Source organism: Macrobrachium rosenbergii, chromosome 35 (genome assembly GCF_040412425.1).
Source record: "Macrobrachium rosenbergii isolate ZJJX-2024 chromosome 35, ASM4041242v1, whole genome shotgun sequence".
Taxonomy (NCBI): Eukaryota; Metazoa; Arthropoda; class Malacostraca; order Decapoda; family Palaemonidae; genus Macrobrachium; species Macrobrachium rosenbergii.
The window spans coordinates 5,347,164-5,367,820 of NC_089775.1; the positions used below are offsets into that span (position 1 = coordinate 5,347,164).

At 36.7% G+C, this 20,657-nt stretch overlaps 1 protein-coding gene across 1 annotated transcript in view; it reads right to left on the bottom strand.

Moving 5' to 3' along the window:
- LOC136856259 (uncharacterized) overlaps nt 1-20,657 on the bottom strand; it is an 89,788-nt gene that overhangs the window by 5,098 nt on the left and 64,033 nt on the right. The window contains exons 44-64 of the mRNA XM_067133952.1: nt 20,234-20,569; nt 19,777-19,877; nt 18,385-18,408; nt 17,644-17,896; nt 15,620-15,752; nt 14,502-14,569; nt 14,100-14,363; nt 13,559-13,792; nt 12,735-13,025; nt 11,920-12,011; nt 11,170-11,410; nt 9,710-9,813; nt 8,498-8,705; nt 7,749-7,813; nt 6,546-6,765; nt 5,480-5,589; nt 3,600-3,786; nt 2,792-2,837; nt 2,044-2,278; nt 1,043-1,259; nt 103-262 (exon numbers count right to left, since the gene is read on the bottom strand). Of these exons, the coding sequence (XP_066990053.1) occupies nt 103-262; nt 1,043-1,259; nt 2,044-2,278; nt 2,792-2,837; nt 3,600-3,786; nt 5,480-5,589; nt 6,546-6,765; nt 7,749-7,813; nt 8,498-8,705; nt 9,710-9,813; nt 11,170-11,410; nt 11,920-12,011; nt 12,735-13,025; nt 13,559-13,792; nt 14,100-14,363; nt 14,502-14,569; nt 15,620-15,752; nt 17,644-17,896; nt 18,385-18,408; nt 19,777-19,877; nt 20,234-20,569 (3,589 nt within the window). The remainder of the gene's footprint in view (nt 1-102; nt 263-1,042; nt 1,260-2,043; nt 2,279-2,791; nt 2,838-3,599; nt 3,787-5,479; nt 5,590-6,545; nt 6,766-7,748; nt 7,814-8,497; nt 8,706-9,709; nt 9,814-11,169; nt 11,411-11,919; nt 12,012-12,734; nt 13,026-13,558; nt 13,793-14,099; nt 14,364-14,501; nt 14,570-15,619; nt 15,753-17,643; nt 17,897-18,384; nt 18,409-19,776; nt 19,878-20,233; nt 20,570-20,657) is intronic.

The window sequence follows — 20,657 nt, forward strand, 5'->3', positions numbered from 1 at the left end:
CATAACCTCTGTACCACAAATAATAAAGTGAAGCTACAGTTTCGAGGAATACCCAACTAAAGGTAAAAATGGGAACATCAAAAGGCCTCCACTCCATCTTACCTCACGTCCAATCCACCAGACTGAAGGATCTCAAGTATCTGCCTTCCACCTCTCTCCGAGTTGGCTAAGACAGCGATTTTCTCCACCAGCTTCAGCTGGATACTTGGGGGCGTGGTGGGTATCTGCTCCTCTTCGACAGGAACAGTTTCGACGGTCGTTTCTGGGTAAAGGGAGTGTCAGAAAAATGTGTAAATAGATCTCACTCATGATTTATGTCGAGGGAAATGAATCAAGAAATGTGTGGGGTTGCAAGGGGTAACAGGAGGAAAACTTCGCAGTTGCACTGTGAATCAACCGTTAGGAGAGGCTTGAGGAAAGTAAGAAGAAAAAGAGAGAATATGAACGGAGGTGCAGTAAAAGGAATGAACGGGGTTACAGCTAGGGGCCTAAGGAAGGGACGCTGCAAAGACCCTTAAGTAATGCCTACAGTGCACCGCATGAGGTGTGCACTCATGGCACTAACCCCCAATGGGGTGTATGCAAGAGGGACTGCTATGAGAGTATACTTAAGGTATTCGGTTCATATATAGGCCCATACATGATACAGGTTCCCAAATAGGCTCTTAAGATTTGCACCTATTTTTAGTTGTCTATAAAAGAAAACTATTGAGATGACTATTTGTCTGTCCGTCCACGCCTTTTTGTGCCAGCCCTCAGATCTTAAAAACTACTGAGGCTAGAGGGCTGCAAATTGTTATGTTGATCATCCACCCTCCAATCATCAAACATACCAAATTGCAGCCCTCTGGCATCAGTAGTTTTTATATTATTTAAGGTTAAAGTTAGCCATACTCGTACGTCTGGCACCTCTATAGCTACCAATAACACTGGCCACCACAGTATTACAGCATTACAAACTGTACAGAAAACTCGCCTGTGCCGAAGAAACTTCGGTGTGTTTTGACTTTTTTACATCTTGTCAACTGAGCAACGTACTCACTTTCCCCGTCAAGATGGACGTGATAGGACACCACAGGGACGTCCTCGAAGGTCACTTTGTCCAAATGGTAGCAAGTGTAGGTGTCGTTGTCCCTGATGTCCTTGACAGGACCCTCCGCCAGAACCAGGTCCCCGTCGGGAGAGGACGAGAGGCCCTTGATTCCTGCGATGTCGAGGCCTGCCAGGATGAGAGTCTCTCTCCCTCGCTTCCACGTGAGCTGATTGAGGAATGGGAGACTGAGCGTTAGAGAATGAATACAAGAAGGAATGGAAAGAAAAATGAATGAATTTGAGTAAATGAACGGTTAGGAAAGGAAAGCAGCATGATGAATGGTGACTGGAGAAGGATAAATGAAGAAAGAAATGAGTGAATAATAAAATGAATATAGAACAAAAACATTCATGAAGGAAGATAAAAGTGAATGCACATATGAAAGAATGAAGGCAGGAACTGATAGATAAGGAAAGTATACAAGAGCGGCTGTTGATGAATAAAACAATTAACACAAAAAAAGTTATTCCATGATACCTCAGTTTGTTGGTACATTAAATCTTATATAATACTGATGAATGACAAAATATAAAGGTAGACAAGATCAAAACTTTAACCTAACCTATGCAAACCCATGCATACGTGAACACCCATAGAACCAATACTATTAATGGGGACTACTGTGTATATATATATATATATATATATATATATATATATATATATATATATATATATATGTGTATGTGTGTGTGTGTGTGTGTGTGTATAATATATATTAAATAATATATAGTTAGGGCCCATGGTAATATAAAGGACTTTAGTGAACATGATGTGTGTGTATAATGTATATTAAACCAAGCCATAGTTAGGGCCCATGGTCCACAGCAATATAAAGGACTTTAGTGAACATGATTGTATCGTTACTTCCCCACCCAGGAGAAGAGAGAGAGAGAGAGAGAGAGAGAGAGAGAGAGAGAGAGAGAGAGGATAAACTTCCCCATACTTACGTCATCAACATTCTTGTAACTACCACAGGACAGAACCACCTTCTCATAAGTGACCCCAGGAACCAGGTCCTCTTCCTTCTCTGGATCGTAGTAATACTCAAATTCTTCGCCCTCATAATACTCATCTTCTTCTAATTTCTTCTCCTCCTCGGGTGTAGCCTCAGGGGCAGGGAAGACCTCTCCCGCCGGAGGCACCACTTCTTCCTCTCGAGTGGCTGTCGTAGCATCTGTGGAACTAGGCCGTTGAATTCGTGAGAGTGGGCATTCATTGGTAATTCGTTGGGTGTAAAGTTATGTTTATTTCAGTCTTTTATTCATCGTCTAAGAATAAATTAAGTAGGCAGTCCCCGGGTTATGGTGTTCTCGGGTTACAGCGGCCTTGGGTTACAGCAGTCTCAGGTTACGGCATTCTGACTTTATGGTGCTTGGCTCACAGTGCTGCCAACCTGATTTTACAGTGTCGTAAGCACCATTTATTCCCATTATTGTTATGATGTTCCGTTTTAAGGCATTTTTCGGGTTATGGCACGCCACCACGAATGAAATTCCCACCGTAAACTGGGACTGCCTGTAGCGACTGCTTTAATAATTTTTCTCATTCCATCTAGACTGAAAGACCCTCTTGTTAACAAAAGTGATAAAATTTCTATTATTCCACTTATTTATGGAATGAAAAACCCTATTGTTTACACAGTCACGAAACTTAACAATTAAGATGAGTTATAACTTTCACTATTCTTTTCCTTACCTTGTTGAGATGTCATCCACACTAGCTGGTGTTGTAAAACCAATGTCTGGAAGAAGGTAAATAGGATTATGTAATCATTAGACTTCACTACTTCCAAAATAGGGAAGTAAACATAAAAAAGTAAATCAAATACAGAAATTTTCACCTAACAAATCTTACTGAATAATCTCAATTGTCTCTGGTCACCGTTGAACTTGATAATCAGAAAACTGAGTTTGAACAGGGTTTTCAACCTTAGTTCCCTATTTCTAGAAAAAAAATTGCTTAAAAGTTATCAAAGTAAACATCTGGAACTTTTCTGTATTATGACCTGAATAAGAAAAATTGTTATTTAATGTTTTTATCATATATATATACAGTATATATATATATATATATATATATATATATATATATATATATATATATATATATATATATATATATGTATGTATGTATGTATATATATGTGATCTCCTCGCCTAAAAAAATTTTCAGAAACGAGTAAACTGTGGTATTAAAATGCAAAAATGAATATTCAGAATTTGTTGACATATAAAACTAAAATATCATATAATATGGCAACAGAGTTTCAAATAATTTCAGTAATACGCTTGCAAACTACAAGTAGTATAAGTAGTGAAAATGATTTAAATTGCAAGTTTCGTGAAAATCCGCTCATTGGCATCAACGTTACCCTACTAACAGACAGAAACACACACAATAGGGTTTTTTCTTATTAGTTACAGCCACAGTACTAGTGATCCCTCGGCCATTGTAGAAGAAAAACCAGTTAAATAAACCAGAATGAATAATAAAGCCCCTATACCTTCTTCAAACAGCTTCCCAGTTTTATGGAAGGTGGGGTTAGTGAAGGCACCCCATCCCATGTCAGTTTTGACCCTGACCCGGAATCCGTACTCCACTTCTTCTTCCAAGAACAAGAACAGGTAGTTCTCCCTCCGGGTCACGTGTGTCACTGCATTGCTTTCCTCACCTTTCTTGAAGGACATGACCTGAGACGAAGAAAAGGTTATGAATGTTTTATGGTCCCTGAAACAAGAGGCCCTAACCTAACCTAACCTAACCTAACAGAAGACCCTAACCTAACCTAACCTAACAGAAGACACTAACCCAACCTAATCTAACCTAACCCAACCCAACCTAGCCTAACCCAACCTAACCTAACCTAACCTAACAGAAGACACTAACCTAACCTAACCTAACAGAAGACACTAACCCAACCTAATCTAACCTAACCCAACCCAACCTAGCCTAACCCAACCTAACCTAACCCAACCCAACCTAATCTAATCTAACCTAACTTAACCATTGAATAGCTTTACAAGTTCTTAAACAGAAACAAGATTATGAATGTATTGATGAGACATGCTTTCCATTGGACTAAGATAAAGACAACATAGTAGCAGGATCACTGGGAATTACTCAACATGAAAATCATAAATGGCTTTACATGTCATAATATGAAGGATATGATCACGATGAAATAACTGGACACGGTTTTACATGTCCTTAAGATTGTGAGAGAATCACTGAAGCCTTAAAATCAGTAGAAACATTTCACACACAACTATTTTTGGAATATTCCTTCCAAAACGTTGATGCTTCTGAACTTTCCAATTTTTCAAATTCATACTACTTTTGTTAGTATCTTTTCATATTAAAGATATCATTTAATGGTCACTTTTCCAGCCATAAGCACTATGGCTATAAGGTGTTATTCACGCATTAAAAAGAGATTTCACCACTTCCTTGAGTATGACTCTGAACCAGTCAGCTAGGTCTAGGCTTTCCATATTAAATACTCAGGGTGCAGAATGGGACTGTAAGCTGTTTGTGATATGTATGTGACAAGCCTTACTACATTCCACTGTCCTCTGCAATTTGTGATATTGTACACATTTTATCACTCATTCTCTATATGTTCATTATCGCAACAGTGGAATCACTGATGCTAAAAAAATGTTGTAAATGTTGTCTGTCTCTTGCATGGAAACTTCAACACTTTGCATCATGACCAGATTAAGCCTCTCTGAAGAGAAGTGGATGAAGAGTCTAGGATCAAGACAAAAGTATTTTCAACCACTTCTTGTTTCTGTTGCACCCATAAAGAGGAAAGGATGTTGTAAAATGGAGGAGACTGAAAAAAAAAAAAAAAACTAAAAACGGGATATCTGAAATTAAGAAGGGGTATATATCCACACTTGAATCCCCTCAATAAACCTGTAAGTTTAGATTACCTGACAAAGATCTGTACAGGCAGTCCCCAGGTTATGGCGGGGTTTCTGTGGGGTGTGCCGTAAGTCGGAAAATGCCGTAACTCGGAATATCAGAGGTTACGGCGCCACAATCCGAGACGTGTTACCATAACTTGGGAACATAAGCCATAATCCGGAACGGACTTTTTGATGAATATATTTGAAAGGGCACCGTAAGTATGGAACGCTGCAAGTCAGACTTGCTGTAACCTGGAGACTACCTATAATCAGATTACCTCATGAATGTGTTATGTTCTCATAAAGCTTCGTTTCACTTCCTTCATCAAAGTTTATTTGCTTGGCTTGTCTCAAAACCCCAATCAGAATTGATATAGGACTCCCAAAAATATTGCTGCTAAATATTTTTTTTACTTTCAACAGAGGAAATTTGGGTTTTAGTCCCCCCCAAAAAGAATTTTTTCAGACTCACCTCATAGAGCTCAATATTGGCAAATGGATCACCAGTTGGTGGATCCCATGCTATTTCAATGTCAGTTCCCGTCGCTTCTACAACTCTGAGGTTGCTGACGTTCAGCATCACTGAAAAAAAAATAATAAATCTATTATTTCATGTCTGTGTCTGGGTACAGAAAACTTCTTATACCAAAGATAGGAAGTTATATGAGCAGCATTCAATTCTCGGTGGTATATCCCATGCTTTCTAGTGATAGTCCAGATATAATTACTCTGAAATAATGCAATAAATCCAGGTTATAATATGATATATTATACAATCTTATGATTAAATAAATATATAATGAACCAGTGTCTATATATATATATATATATATATATATATATATATATATATATATATATATATATATATATATATATATATATATATATTTATTTGTATTTATGCCTAAATATACAGTGGACCTCCGCCTCTTTGCTGTTCAGGATTCGCGACTTCACCGGTTTGCGAATTTTTCTGTGGAACGAATATCCACGTTGTTCGTGGAAAACTCGACTACTCGTGGAGTTTTTCATTGAGAAATATTCACTAATTACTTTATTTTCATATTATTTTCGTGACTAAATACATTTTCTATGATAAAACTATTAAAATAGGCAGTTATAAGCGTTTTTAGAGGGGTTTTTGGTGTTTGAACTATTAAAACAGGTAGTTCTAAGTGTTTTTATAGGGGGTTTGGTGTCTGAACTATTAAAATAGGTAGTTCTAAGCGTTTTTATAGGAGATTTTGGTGTCTGAACTATTAAAGTAGGTAGTTATAAGCGCTTTTATAGGGGTTCTTGGTGTCTGAACTTTTTAGAGCGTTTTTTGGTGTTTGGTTCTAAGTGTTTTTATAGGGGTTTAGTGTCTGAACTGAACGTTTTTATAGGAGATTTTTGAAACAGGTAGTTATAAGTGTTTTTAGAGGGTTGTCAAGTATTCGCGGAAGTTGTGGTCCCTATCACCCGCGAATCCCGGGGGACGACTATCACCTACCCTCACACTAGCCCCACGTACGCCCACCCGGACGAACACTCACCTTCTGAAGCGAATCCCAGGTTGATCTTCCTAATGACTTCCTCGTTATCCTCTTCACTGACGCAGATGTAAACACCGGCATCTTCTTCTTCCGTGTCTCTGATGATAAGCGTGGTCAGACTCTCGTTGGCTCCGGGCTTTGCGTCCTCCTGTTCCCAGTCGTATTTCTCTTTGGCGTGTGTAGCTTTCGTGATGACGTCTTCCTTGAACACGAAACTCACCTGAAAACATAAGGAGAGGCTGTGTGGATTCTTGATTATTAGGCCTATGGGATGGGCAACCTATTGTACCTGTCTAGATGAGGTCTGATTGAAACAGAATTGGACAATGGAAAAAGGACTGTTGGAACAATAGGTTCTAAATATCCATGAATTTTCAGAGTATCTGAATGTGAGTTATTCTGTGATATATATATATATATATATATATATATATATATATATATATATATATATATATATATATATATATATATATATATATATATATTTATATTTATATTTAACCAGAACCCTATAAATTCTTTAGTTTATTACATCACTTATTTATCTATTTAAACGAGATAATAATAATAATATAATAATAATAATAATAATAATAATAATAATAATAATAATAATAATAAATTAAGACAGTATTTTAGCACGTAGCTGCATTAATTTTATATAGTTTTCTCTGCCTTTCTAATACCGTGATTGCTTCGTCAGGGTTACAAAATTCTGCCAGTAATTCGCCTATGTTGGTCTTTCTTTTAAGTTTTATTTAGGAAGAATGAACTATCACAGAATTAATAAGTTTTATGTGTGAGTTCATTTACCGTAGAGTTTTTCTCCTTCAGGTGACAAATAACTCTACGGTATGTGATTCCATATTTCACTGACCAGCTTCGTTCCCCTTCTAAGTGTTACAAATCAATTAATTTATCACAATTTTCCTCTCCAAAGAATGACGAAAGTCTGCGGGTTGGTTGTTTAGAATGCAGTAACCCTAAAAAAATCAATTAGCATCTTGAAACTAAATTATCATAATAATAATAATAATAATAATAATAATAATAATAATAACATAATCAGTAGCTGTCGCAGTAGCAGTAATAATAGCAGTCACAGCAGTAATGGAAGCAGAAATAACAATGGCATTGATCCAATTAGCATCTAGATAAATCATCATTACATTGTTACCACATCAGAGGAATTGCACTCACTGGCAAATCAACTGGGGCCAAGCAAGGGATCCTTGTCTCGGAGCTAAGATTTCCTTTCAAAACATCTGAAAAGATAAATAAAAACATGTATCAGATTAAAATGATTACTAATAACTATAATTTCAATCATATAACAATGTTGATGATGATAAGTCAGGAATAAGGACGGTGGAAGAGTCGAGCGATTGGAACTTCTTCAGAAGTTCAAGCAAAGATGCAGTTCATTGCTATCCTCATACTATTCTCCTTGCATTTCAATACATTTTTATCCATTTATTACTTTATTTTTTCTTTTTTCATTATGTGAAATCTCCTCTTTGTGTATTTCCCTTTACTTCCTCTTACTTCTTCCTAATGAACACCTTAATGTTCTTTGGAAGCTTCAATTTCAAGTCAGTGGCCCCTTTGGTGGGCTTGTTCCATGTGAATAGGTTTCATCTTCTGAATAATAATAATAATAATAATAATAATAATAATAATAATAATAATAATAATAATAATAATAATAATAATAATAATAATAATAATAATAATAATAATAATAAGGAATTATCTCATTATTTCCTTTGTTTTAACACCAGAAAGTTACAGCTATATGTTGGTATGAAGTTGCTAGCCCCACGATCTTGTTCTAACCAAAGCTGTGATCACCAAAGTCGTCTAACTAACAGTCACATAATTTCCAGCTTAGGTCATCAAAGACAATTACAATTTGGATGGAGAGTCCTTATGGAGAGAGGTCAACTCACCTTGCACAGTCAAGGTATAATTATTGATGAACACCTCACTATCTACAATAATTTGGCAGGCATATTCCCCAGAATGACTGAGGTTTGACTTCCTGATTTTAAGGATGTAGGAGGAGCCATTTTGCTCCACGGCGAAACCATCTTCTTCGGCCAGGCTTATGTCATCCTGGGCTACCAGAGCTGAGCTGGGTTCCCGCCTCCAGCTGACCTGAAGATATATCAGATATCACTGGAGAGTCTTACATGTACTGGAGTTCAGATTTGCTGACAAATATGCTTCAAAGGTAGTTATATTCATTCATTAACACTGTCCAGACATGAGTTTGAGAATAAATGTATAAAACAAAGGGATCCTATAATAACAATAGTTTAAATTAAGGTGCAAATGATATAATCATTATTGGAATAACTTAAAGAAAATAAAAGCTCGACATATAATGATACAGATTTATAAATGTATGTGAGGGTGTTATGTCAGCAAGCCTAGGAATTTTTGCTATTGTAAGTGGTACTGTACTACCTATACACTGGTAGATACCACCCTTGGGACCTTGTAGCTGCCTAGCATCTGTTAGTAACACGCAAGGGCCCGATAATATCAAGTGATTAGAAGTACAAGAATCTGGCTTTAGAGGGAAGTTTAAAGAAGGTACTAGGGACTGTTCAGAGATAAATAATATCAAAAATAGTGGAACCAGACAATTAAAGACATCTTAGGAGAAAATGCTAGAAAAAAATATGACAATAAGGAAATTTGGTGGTTTAATCAGAAAACGGGAGGTATGACAAAAAAGATGAAATGAGAAGAGACAGAGGAGGACGAGATAATTTACAAGGAATGGAACAAGGAAGCCGAGAAGAAAGTAAGAATAGAAAGAATAAGAAGGGGAGATTTTCATGCTAGCCATAGAGAGAGACACCAAAGCAAAAAGGACTTAACCCACAATAAAGCCAATATAGTGACCTGGCAGAGAGGACATTATACAGACATTATACATTATACAGAGAGGACATTACACAGACGGGAGGAATATTTAGAAAACTGTAAAAGAAGAAGCATCAGTCCTGGGCATTTTTTGTTGTAATAGCTCTACATATAAGTCTTAGAAGAAGCCTTAATTGTCACTGGTTTGATTCCTGGTTTCAAAGTACAATTCAGTCTTAGAAGAAAGTATCAATACAAATATACCTACCAACTGAAATTGTACTTACTGTGACTGGTTTGATTCCTGGCTTCAAAGTACAGTTAAGTTTAGCAACACTATTGTGGTTAGCATCAACCATCGTGTCTGTCTTTTCAAAATACTCGCTGATGTCTGATATAGAGGAAAAAATAAAAAAAATACAATTAGAATAAAAAAAGGAGATGATAAATCAATGAACAGTGGAGAATCTCCAAGAACCCAAAACCAATATCAAAAACTACATAACTACAAAAATATATAAAAACAGTTTTAAATTTCTATTAATTTAACCGTGATATTTTGGTGGTTCTTAGAGGATTCTCTAGAGTCACAAAAAAATACAATATCTAAGCACCAGGAATCCCCAAGCAACCATACTAATACAAACACTGGTTCAAAAAGAATTACCCAAAACCACAAAATGAATCACAGTCAGATCTTAAGAATCCCATAAGAATCATAAAAATATTACAATTAAATCTAAAGAATCCTATGAGAATCACATATCAAAGTTAAAACTAAAGAATCACATAAGAATCATAAAAAATAAAGTTAAACATTAAGATTCCCATGAGAGAATCATAAAATATCAAAGGTAAAGCTAAAGAATCCCATAAGAATCACAAAGAAACATCAAAGTTAAATCGATAGAGTCCCATAAGAATAATAAAAAATTACAGTTACGTCTCAAGAATCACATTGAGAGTCGCAAAAATATCAGTTAAGTCAGCAGAATGCCACAAAAATTGCAAAAAATTTTAAAATTAAATCTGGAAAACCCTGTTAGAATCACAAAAAATAAAGATATATCTCAAGAATCCTACAAGAATCATAATCCAGTTGAGTCCCAAGCATCAAAATATTAAAATTTGTCTAAAGAATCCTAAAAGAATCAGTCTAGTTGAGTCCCAAGCGTCAAAATACTAAAACTAAATCTAGGAAACCCTTTAAGAATCACAATAATTAAAGTTATATCTCAAGAATCCTACAAGTATCATAATCCAGTTAAGTCCCAAGCATATTAAAATCAAATCTGGAAAACCCTTTAAGAATCACAACAAATAAAGATATATCTCAAGAATCCTGCAAGAATCATAATCAAGTTAAGTCCCAAGCATCAAAATATTAAAATCAAATCTGGAAAACCCTTTAAGAATCACAAAAAATAAAGATATATCTCAAGAATCCTGCAAGAATCATAACCCAGTTAAGCCTCAAGCATCGAAATATTAAAATAAAATCTGGAAAACCCTTTAAGAATCACAAAAAATAAAGATATATCTCAAGAATCCTACAAGAATCATAATCCAGTTAAGCCTCAAGCATCAAAATATCAAAATTAAATCTGGGGAGCCCTTTAAGAATCACAAAAATTAAAGTTATATCTAAAGAATCCTGCAAGAAACATAACCCAATTAACTCCCAAGCATCACCTTACCACAGACCTACAAGAATTGCAATCCACTTCAGTCCCAAGGACCACCTTACCATAGTCTTGCCTGGTGACGAGGAACGCAGGCAGTATCGTCAGGGTGGTGTTCCCGACCTTCTGGTCCTCCACCACGCAGCCGTAGTTGGTGTCGAGGAACCCAGACTTGATGATGAGACCAAACAGGTCCCCCTTGAGGTAAGGGACGTACTTGGGTTCGTCACTGAGGGAGTCGTTGCTGACCAGAGTCTTGTTTCCTGACGTCAGCTTGATGTCCAGGTCCGCGTCGTACCATTCCAGCTGTTAGAATGGAATATAGGATTTAGATCTAAGGCCAAGCGCTGGGACCTATGAGGGGAAAGTTAAGTGTAAAGAGGCTTGAAAGGTGTAATAGGAGGAAAACCTCGCAGTGCATTAGGAAACAACTGATAGGAGAGGGTGGAGAGAAATATATAAGAGAATACGTACATAGGTACAGTAAAAGGAACGAAAGGGGTTGCAGCTAGGGGCCGAAGGGACGCTGCAAGGAGCCTTAAGTAATGCCTACAGTGCACTGCATGAGCGCACTGACGGCAGTACCTTTCTACGGGGCATTCCAGCTATAGGTAAATCGTTTATCTTGTGTGAGGTGGACGTTGGTACATTTCCCCTACAGCAGTTCTAGACTCAAAATCCCTTCTTATTTAGAGATATGACAAAGATTCGTCAAAGAAATAGAAAAGGTGATAAATGCAGATGAAAGGAACTCACAATACGCAGCAGCAAGTGCAGAAAATAACAAAGGTTCACATTATAAACAAACACCTTACCTCCAAATTGGGTTCCAAAATCTGTCCGCAGGGAATAAAGACATCTTGGCCCTCAACGGCTGAAACTTGCGCCCGCATGAGTCTCGTCACACCTGAAATAAAATCAAAACTTTTTTCAGGGTCTTTCTCAGAGTATCGACCCTGCTTATTCACGGCTCATTATCCGCGGTTTCAGTTATTAGCGGATTTTCGGTATTCGCGGGTGGGCGTGGTTCGCATCCCCACGAATACTGGGGGATGACTAATTATATTCTAAAGAGAGTACTAAGTATAGATGCCACCCTTTGTAGCCTTTACTACCAAAACTAACCTAACATAACCTCTTCAACCTGAGGACTACACTGGGAACACCACTGCCTGCTTCTATATATATAATATATATTTCTGTTTCCATGAAAACAAATCTTGGTTGGTTGAGTGCACCAATGTCTTTAAAACACATACCTACATGACTCAGTTTTGGTGTATAGACACTAATACCATATACAGACATTTTCAACGTACCTTACTAGAAGGAATATGTAAATTTTTATTATTGTTAATCTAAATACACACACATTTTCATGTGAAAGAAGCCCTCAAAATTAAAAGCAAGCCCTCGAAACAACAAAGAAATTTATTCAAAATTATAAGATATACATGAGTGCTTCATAAACTGGTCAGATATTTAGGTTTAGTGAACATATGGTGCTTTAAAGTACATTAACACTTCAATAACATAGGTTTGCCAGTTCCATAACAGTAAAAGAGTAACTGAAAATTTGTATAAACTGACAGATATAACTAAAAATCATTCAAGTCTGTGAACTATTTACCTTTGAGAGAAGTGATTGCAATACTACCCACAAGAGGTTCATCTCCAGGAGTGGCCATGTTCGACGCTTCGCAACGGTAAACTATCTCCTCTTCCTCGACCTCGACCTCCAGCTTCGATTCTGTGGCGTTACCAATCGACTGGAAGTCAGCTGGTAGCTCGACCTTGCCCCTGAACCACCTGAGAACTGCTGGTGGGAATCCACCTCTGCTCGTGCAGGTGAGAGTCAGAGTGTTCCCAACTTCTCTGTGTTCAGCTGGGTCGTAGCCTTGTATCACAGGCTTCCCTGGAGCTGGTTTGGGGATGGCAGTGATTAACTACAGAGTCAAATAAAAAAATTCTGATGTTTTTGAAGAATATTACTATAATTTAAAAACACAATATTCTTTATCATGCTAGCCTACGGTTCTTTGATTAACTGACTGATGATAATCTGATTTTACAGCTACAAGTGGTAATGATTATTGAAGGATTATCTTTTACAAAATTACTGGCTCCAGCATTGTTCAAATGCTGATACAATCATGTGCCCATGAATCAAAAGTATTGTTTCCTTCAGTAATAAATGAATTCATTAATGAACCCTATCATTGCCTTCTATTTAAAATGTCATTTTTTATCCATTAAGCACAATTTCTTTATTGAGTACTTCCTATATCACTGGCACAAAATGCAAAAATCAAAATTTGTGTTTATTCCTCTCCCAAAGGCTTTACAAAAATCAGCTCAAAAAACAAGCCCCTGACATCAAAATAGCTTTACTTCATCTAAACCTCTCTATTGAAGAATCTTCTATTTCAAGTACATTTCGATATTCAGTCATACCTACTGATTCATCATAAACTTTGAACGATCTCTCCGGGGCTTTGTGGAGGGGACCACACGTCCTGGACCCTGAGTGACTCAAGTCAAAGGCGTGATTTTCAAAGGCATCGTCGACTTCAGAGTAAGTGTAACACCGAAGCTCCTCCTGACTTGGGTCCAGTGAATTGTGCCAAGTCCCCATGAGGTGATGGGTCGAGCCTTCGCTCCATGTTGCCAGACAGTCGACCCGATCTTCTGTATTTCGAGACAATAAATATATAAGAAAATTTAAATCTGTATTTCTTGTATGTTTATACAGTGAATCTTGATGATTTAAGATTCTTTTGACATCAGACTATCATTCGACAAACTTATGAATAAAAATTTTAGATTATAATTGACGGGACAATTTGAAGATCCATCACCTGCAATGATCACAAGATTACCAGAGAGGTCTTCCCCAAAAATTCTACTTTTGCCAAATTTAATATTTTCTCTGCCCTCATATCAACGGACTGGTGTCACCCTCTCTCTCTCTTTCTCATCCTGACGGAAACCACACCTTGAACACTGTTCCTCTGGAATAGCTGATCAGAGCACTGGTGATGTTCGAAGACCAACAGGGAGCCTTCTCTGTCCAAGAACAACTTGTTGGGTCTTCCATTACAGCCTTCGAAGTTAGAACTACCACTTCCTCGGATGCCAAAGGGTCGAGGGCGACCTTGGAAGGGGCACTGAGTAGAGGCCTCATGTCTTACCAACCAGCTCCAGTCGTAGTCAATCATGGAACATAAGATGGCCAAATCTTCTTCTTCAGAACATCGGGCTGCGGTTGACGAAACATAAATAAATAAGAAAATAAATACCATATAAACTAAACTTACATACATGAAAATTCGAGCTTATAACAAATGAATAAATGCATAACAGATAAATTTAGATGAATAGATCCTAAGGAACTTACATTCTTTGATGCGGAGCAAGTTGGGGTGCTTTTCTTCTATGAAAATGCACTGGTTACACTCATGGTACCTGGGAAAATAGAGTGTAAGTGTAATGTGGTACTACATATGCAAGTACTCCAATAGTCTTTACACCCCATGTACACTGTCCGATAGATTAAGGCTTCTGGAAGAGTAGAGGTTTTATGAAATGGATACCATATTATTGGGAGAAGGGGACTCTAAAGTATGCTTTCCCAAAAAATTATTTTCCAGAAAGATATAAATCAGAGTGACATTTCACGAGAATGATTGTGATTCTGTTCCAAAATAATGAGGACTGTGACCTGACCTCGTCATCAGAACGCATTATTATTATTATTATTATTATTATTATTATTATTATTATTATTATTATTATTATTATTATTATTATTATTATTATTATTATTATTATTATTATTATTATTATTATTATTATTATTATTATTATTTCTTTTTTAGTTTTCTCTTTTTCCATTGAAATCTTTCCTGGTATGCCAAAGGCTTTGTGTATTCATCAATTTTGTGTGTTGAACAGAAAATGCAGAGTATTATAACATACTTGGTTCCTTGCAAGTACGATGTAATTTGCATAAAATACCTAGATATTGCAAAGTATTCTTGACCTAATAGATACACAAGCAATAAAATTGATTCAGAAATGAACACTGGAAAGTCTGAAATATATACTCAAAGGTTTTTAAACAGAAACGCTGTTCAACTGATGCTAATTATGACCCAACTTATTTCTGAAACACTCAGTGAGAAAACAGTGCACCAACTGCCCGTACGTAGCCCAGGCCAGAATAGAAAGAAGAGGGATATAAAATGAATCCTATCACAGAACAGATGAATAAACTATAGCCACAAAGTGTTCTGCATCTTTATGTGACAGAGAGAGATAGAAGGAGAAATATAGTATTCAAGAAAAATTATTTTAAAAAATCATAATTCCAGACTAAAGATAATCTGACTGCGATCATGAGAAAGCATCACCGAAGAACAACTGGGACATTCATTATCTATCACTGTATCAGATGCTGAAGAGTTGAAGATGAAACAAAAAATCAGAATCAAACAAACAGATAAATCTACTTACTGGTTCCTAAGCAGATATCTGTTGTCCACTGATTTTTCACAAAGCTTTCCACTTATCTCATTGCCTTTAATCTGGTATTCTTCGTGCTGACCAGTCCATTTGTCACTCCAGTGGTTAGGGATATCACAGGACACTGTTAAGAAAGATTAAATCATTTTATGTAATAAAAAATCACACTTGTATAAGTGATACAACTTTATGATTAGCCAAGTGTTTCAAACCTACCACTCTGTTATCATGGTGGAAATGGATTGACATTGATTCTGAATTCAGAATCTGGATTCGACAGGAATATGTACAGCAGAGTCGATATCAGTATTACCTCTCTTATTAGCCGGGTGGTCACCAAATGCCCAGGTTCGAGTCCTGGGCGGCGCAGAAGCACTTATCAATTCTGATTCCCCTTTCATGTGAGTTATTACCAGGATTTGGTGAATTCAGCAATACAAGATATTTGTGGCTTAACATTTGTGAATGCAAATCATTCACGTGGGTATAAGTGGCAAGTTGCACAATATATATATATATATATATATATATATATATATATATATATATATATATATATATATATATATATATATATATATATATATATATATATATATTATATACACACACATATATAACTTTGAAGTCTTCCTCTTCAGGAGGATTCTTGACTTTATAAAAATATTTAACCTTTAATACAAACAAGAAAAGAGAGAGAGGCTGAATGAATATTTACTTTATAAAATTATAATGTTCACTCAGCCTTCCTTTGTAGGGAGAAACTGTTGACCCAATGTACATTAAACATTTCTCTCGTTTCTTGCCCCTGTTACGAAGCAGAGCTGCGATATTTCATTGACAATGGTCTTTCTCAGTACTGCTATTCTGCTCTGACACATACATACATACATACACATACACACACACGCGCGCATACTTTAGTATCTTCGTTAAATGTTACCAGAAGGCAGTAAATATTCGATATGCGAACATCACATTAAATTTTCCCTGAATCATCACATCATAAATTACTCTTATAATTAGTGAGTTAACCTTTTTGTTCCTTCTCTCTCTCTCTCTCTCTCTCTCTCTCTCTCTCTCTCTCTCTCTCTCTCTCTATATCATGAGCTATTCATTACAGAGTTGCAGTTTGACTCAATTTCCTACTTTCAAATTTCAGGAAAACTTAGAAAAAATTTTATAAAATCCCTTTGGGCTTAGTAGATATGATTCTGCTTTCACGCACATACATAACATAAGCAGTCACTATTCATCAGCCATATAAAATGCAACTAATCAAAGATTTGCAGACGCTGCAAGGTCAGTGGCTTTTCTGTAATGTAGGACACTGGTTTTTGTCTGTTCATTACTCTGCAACATAGAAAACTATGCTATTTCATCATTCCAAGATTCCTATGACATTTAGAAATGCTACTGAACTTACCCCATTTCCCAAGTTCCTAAATTTTCTTAATTCTACGTTGCTGCAATAGCCAACATTCCCAAGTCTCCAAACTTCCTTTATTCTTAGTGCTACAAAATTTGCGCTCTGGAACGTAAATAAGCTTCTCATTTTTTGAAGAATCCAGTAATGAATATATGCAGAAAATGCCAACTCTTGATTGTCACTGGCATAACCCACAGTGCCATTAAACCTTCTATATTCTCGAGTGGCACTAATCATAATTAGGAGAGCCAGTGTATCTCGAGGAACTATTTCACGAATAAAAAGCATTATCCCATAATGAATATATTCCGTAAATCTCAGTTCTTGATTATCACTGATATAACCTATAGTGCCATTAAACTTTCCATATCCCAGGGTGGTACTTATCAAAATCAGGTTGTACTGAAAGGTAACACAGTGTTCAGTAAATACTAAACAAAAATAACCTTTCATTTGCTTGTTTAACGCAGCAAATGGCCTTAGGTTATTTCCACCGAGTGCCAATGTACCTCAAGGTGACATGCAGCCCACTACATCAAGGACAAAGAGTAGTATCTTGACAACACAGAGATGTCACCAAACTCACCATACTCAGGGGTACCAGCAACCTTCAGATGGACTTGGTGAGAGTAAGTCTGGACTTCGTCCCACATGTGACATTCGTAGATACCCTCGTCAGTCAAGCGGGCAGGGTCAAGGACTAGGTTATACTGGGTCATGTCTTCCTTCTCCATGTTGGCGATGTCGAGCGAGAACCTGCCGTCGTTGTATTGCAGGAGGTGCATGTCTGAAAGTGACCTTGGCTCACCTCTCGTTGGATAATAGACCCATCGCATTTTCTGAAGGAGAGAAGCAGTATGTTGCTAGCTGTTAAGTAGTCTAATTAAACTAATAGGTCTTTTTTTTAATTTTTTGATGGGCATTGGTAAATGTGATTTGGTTGGATTCAGTATATAAAAATGAAAAGAATTTTTCAATATATAAAGTGTACTTAAATATGACAATTTGAAACACTTGTTTAAACAAATGAAGGTCAACAATGCTTCAAATGCATGTTTATGCTAAAGACGTATAATTTCTCATTTCTCTGTTTTTAATTTAATCTATATTGTTTTTTTTTAAAGTCAAGATATTTGTTTTTATTCATTTTTTTGAGCCCTCAACAAAAAAATAGGAAAACAGATTCATTACCTAATTTATAACAAACTATGAAACAAGGTCATACACAGTGACCAAAATTCTTCTAAGATTATTTCCAAACAGTACGAAAATTACTGGAATTTCATGACTAATAGTTAATAAAAAACAAAAACAAAACGATACTTACAAATGGAAGATCCCAGTACTGCTCCTAAGAAAAATAAAAAATAATAAATATTAGTGATGAATAATACCTTTTAACCTTAAACTACTGAACTATTATTTGTGAAGGGGAGAGAGAGGTAGTTTAGACATGTTCTCTGCCCCATCTTTGGAGGAATAGTGTGTGACAGTGTCAGCTGGGCTCCTGTGGGCACCAGAAGAGTTGGAGGAGGACCCAGACCAACTTAGATAAGGACTAAGAGAAGTGGGACCGGAGATGAGTGGAGATTTGTGGAAGTGAATGCACAGGATAGATATTATTATTCAGTAGATGGAACCTACTCATATGGAACAAGCCCACCAAAGGGGCCACTGACTTGAAATTCAATCTTCTAAAGAATATTAATTATTTCATTAGGAAGAAGTAAGAGGAAGTAAAGGGAAATACAGAAAGAAGAGATAACACTTATTTTTTGAAAAATTAATTAATAAATAGATAAAAATGTACTAAAATGCAAGGAAAATAGTATTAGGGTAGATATGTTGACATGTAGGATAGATAGCAATATTTGGAGGTGTGGGCATGATATGAAAGCAGTTGGTACGCATACCTAATTTGGTCATTTGTGTCCTATGATGATAAATATCTCCAGAGCTTAGTAAATGTAATTAACTGATGATGTTCAGAATGAGTACTCAGTGATTACCCCAATTAGAAGGAAATTCATTCCTTCGTAATGTTCATGAATAACATTTTGTAAGTTTAATTGCTTTACAACACATACACACACACACACGAGGACACTGACACATCACTGGCTGGAATATGATAAAATTAATTTATCGTTACTTAATTCCCTCAACCAGTGCAATCAGCAGAATCTGTTGAGCCAACTCTCCAGTGGGGAAGTGAAGTAGAGGTTGATCAAGGTGGGGATCCCTTTGTGTGGGTTTATGAAGTGGGTCATATTCTGTTGGTTCCATTCTACTTTTATTGACCTAAGCAGAGTATTGTGCATCTGGCAGTTACTTGACTCTGGTGACTGGCAGAAATGGTGAAGAAAGCTATGAGGATACTGATCTTATCCCAACGCATTTAAAGAAAATTATTTACACAGTCTGTCAGGAGTAAAGGCTATTGTTGAATTATTGATATATATATATATATATATATATATATATATATATATATATATATATATATATATATATATATAGAGAGAGAGAGAGAGAGAGAGAGAGAGAGAGAGAGAGAGAGAGACTGCAGGTCACTTGTCAGAAGACACACATATAATTATGTGCGTATGTATATGCACACAGTACCCACATATTGTACTAGTGCACAGAACCTCTTCTTCACTAAGATACTAACAATCAGTGATATCAAAGACACAAAGTAGAAATATGAAGTACTTACAATATTCATGGAGAGCATAGCAGTGCAGTTCATGGTGACCTTATATGATGGCATGACCGTCTGGTGAGTCTCTCTGGGCTCCTTGAGCATCGAGTGGACTTCTGAAATATGGATATTATTATTATTATTATTATTATTATTATTATTATTATTATTCAAAAAATAAACCCTTATTCATATGGAACAGGCCTACAGAGGCTATTGACTTAAAATTCATATTTCCAACCTAACCTAACCTCCACCAGCTTTCTCTCATAAAACCAAATATATTTATGCCTTGGAGACAAAACTTTCCAGTTATTTATATATTTAATGATAGACTAAACATAAGCTCCAAACGATACTCTCTCTCTCTCTCTCTCTCTCTTCATTCACTTCTTCATCCGGATATTTACTCAGATCTGCCTATCCACACGTCAAACCTACTCTCTGACCTCCAAGCAACACTGGCCCTTACCTCCTTGGAACATAAGAGTCACAGAAACGCTCAGCTTCGGCTTCGTGACGTAATTCGAAACAACACACTGGTACCGGCTGCCCTTGTCCGATTCCGTCACGACGAGGCTGTACTCGGCTTCGTGTCGCTCTTCTACGCTGACACCCCTGCTCTCGACGGCTTCGCCCTCCCTGTACCACTGCACCTTCGGGTGTGGGAACCCGCCGTAGGTGACGCATTTCAAGTGGAGGGTGTCGCCCACTTGGACTGTGTCTTTTGGGAGTAGCCCTCGATGATTGGGGCGCTGGGGGCTGGAGAATAAGCAGGGGGAGGCTAAATCTTTGATGTTGAAAAGGTCTGAGAATGATCAACAAAACAATAAGCAAATGGACACTGAGAGAAACACTAGATATCAAAACGTATTTGGGGCAAAAACTTATCATTT